Genomic DNA, 775 nt, shown 5'->3' on the forward strand with positions numbered 1-775 from the left:
CTCATTTGAGTCCCGCAGATCATGCAAGCAAGCAGTTGCAATGTCTAGCATGCAAGCCCAATTTTACTACTTCTCATGAGACAACATCATACCTTGGGTTGTTGCTTGGGTTTGGTGCTGCAGCTGCCCAGGTGTGCAGCCATGGCATGAGGAGCGTGGTCGCGATGGTGAAGTCCTATGTTGCCAAGTTGCCATAGAACTCGGCAAAGTCGTCATATTTCATTCCACTGACGGCCAGGAATTCCTCAAACGCTTTGGTGGCCTTATCACCAGCAACACTGCAAACGTTGCTGGGCACGTTTAAAATGTACCGCTCATCTGATGAACCAGTGCAATGGCTGATGATGCCACTCACTTGTCATTCGTTGGCTGCATCATAGCTGCAGCTGGACCTCGTGCATCCTGCGCCTATTGTCCGACGGCTGCGTGGGCTGCATCCCGAATCCACCCACAAAATCATCATTGGCTTCCATTGTGATATTACCTCTTAAGCATCTTTAGAGATTTGGCCTATGGGGTTAGACAGTAGGGTCGGGCTGGAGCCAACTATAGCACAGCCAGAGACTCTTGATCCTGAGTAAGGTAACTATTACAAGGACGATAACACTTGTTAGTTTGATGCTGCAATGAGTGGCAATGCACAATGAGACAGGTACAGATCCTGCCTGTGGGTCGCCGCTGTACTGCCAAGAGATTGGCTGGCGCAGATGAAAGGCACCAACGGCAAATATATTTGAGGTGGAACCATTCTGTTTATTCATGCAAGCAGCTAACC

General features: G+C 49.4%; 1 protein-coding gene across 1 annotated transcript in view; it reads right to left on the reverse strand.

Annotated features, from left to right (window-relative positions):
- The window catches only part of VOLCADRAFT_108657 (uncharacterized protein), a gene marked incomplete at its 5' end in the record, with an annotated part of 1,807 nt that continues 1,032 nt past the window's right edge, over positions 1-775 (reverse strand). The window contains one exon of the mRNA XM_002959509.1: positions 1-123. Coding sequence (XP_002959555.1) covers positions 74-123 — 50 coding nt within the window. The 3' untranslated portion in view covers positions 1-73. The remainder of the gene's footprint in view (positions 124-775) is intronic.

The sequence above is a fragment of the Volvox carteri genome (assembly GCF_000143455.1).
Source record: "Volvox carteri f. nagariensis unplaced genomic scaffold VOLCAscaffold_311, whole genome shotgun sequence".
NCBI classification, from domain to species: domain Eukaryota; kingdom Viridiplantae; phylum Chlorophyta; class Chlorophyceae; order Chlamydomonadales; family Volvocaceae; genus Volvox; species Volvox carteri.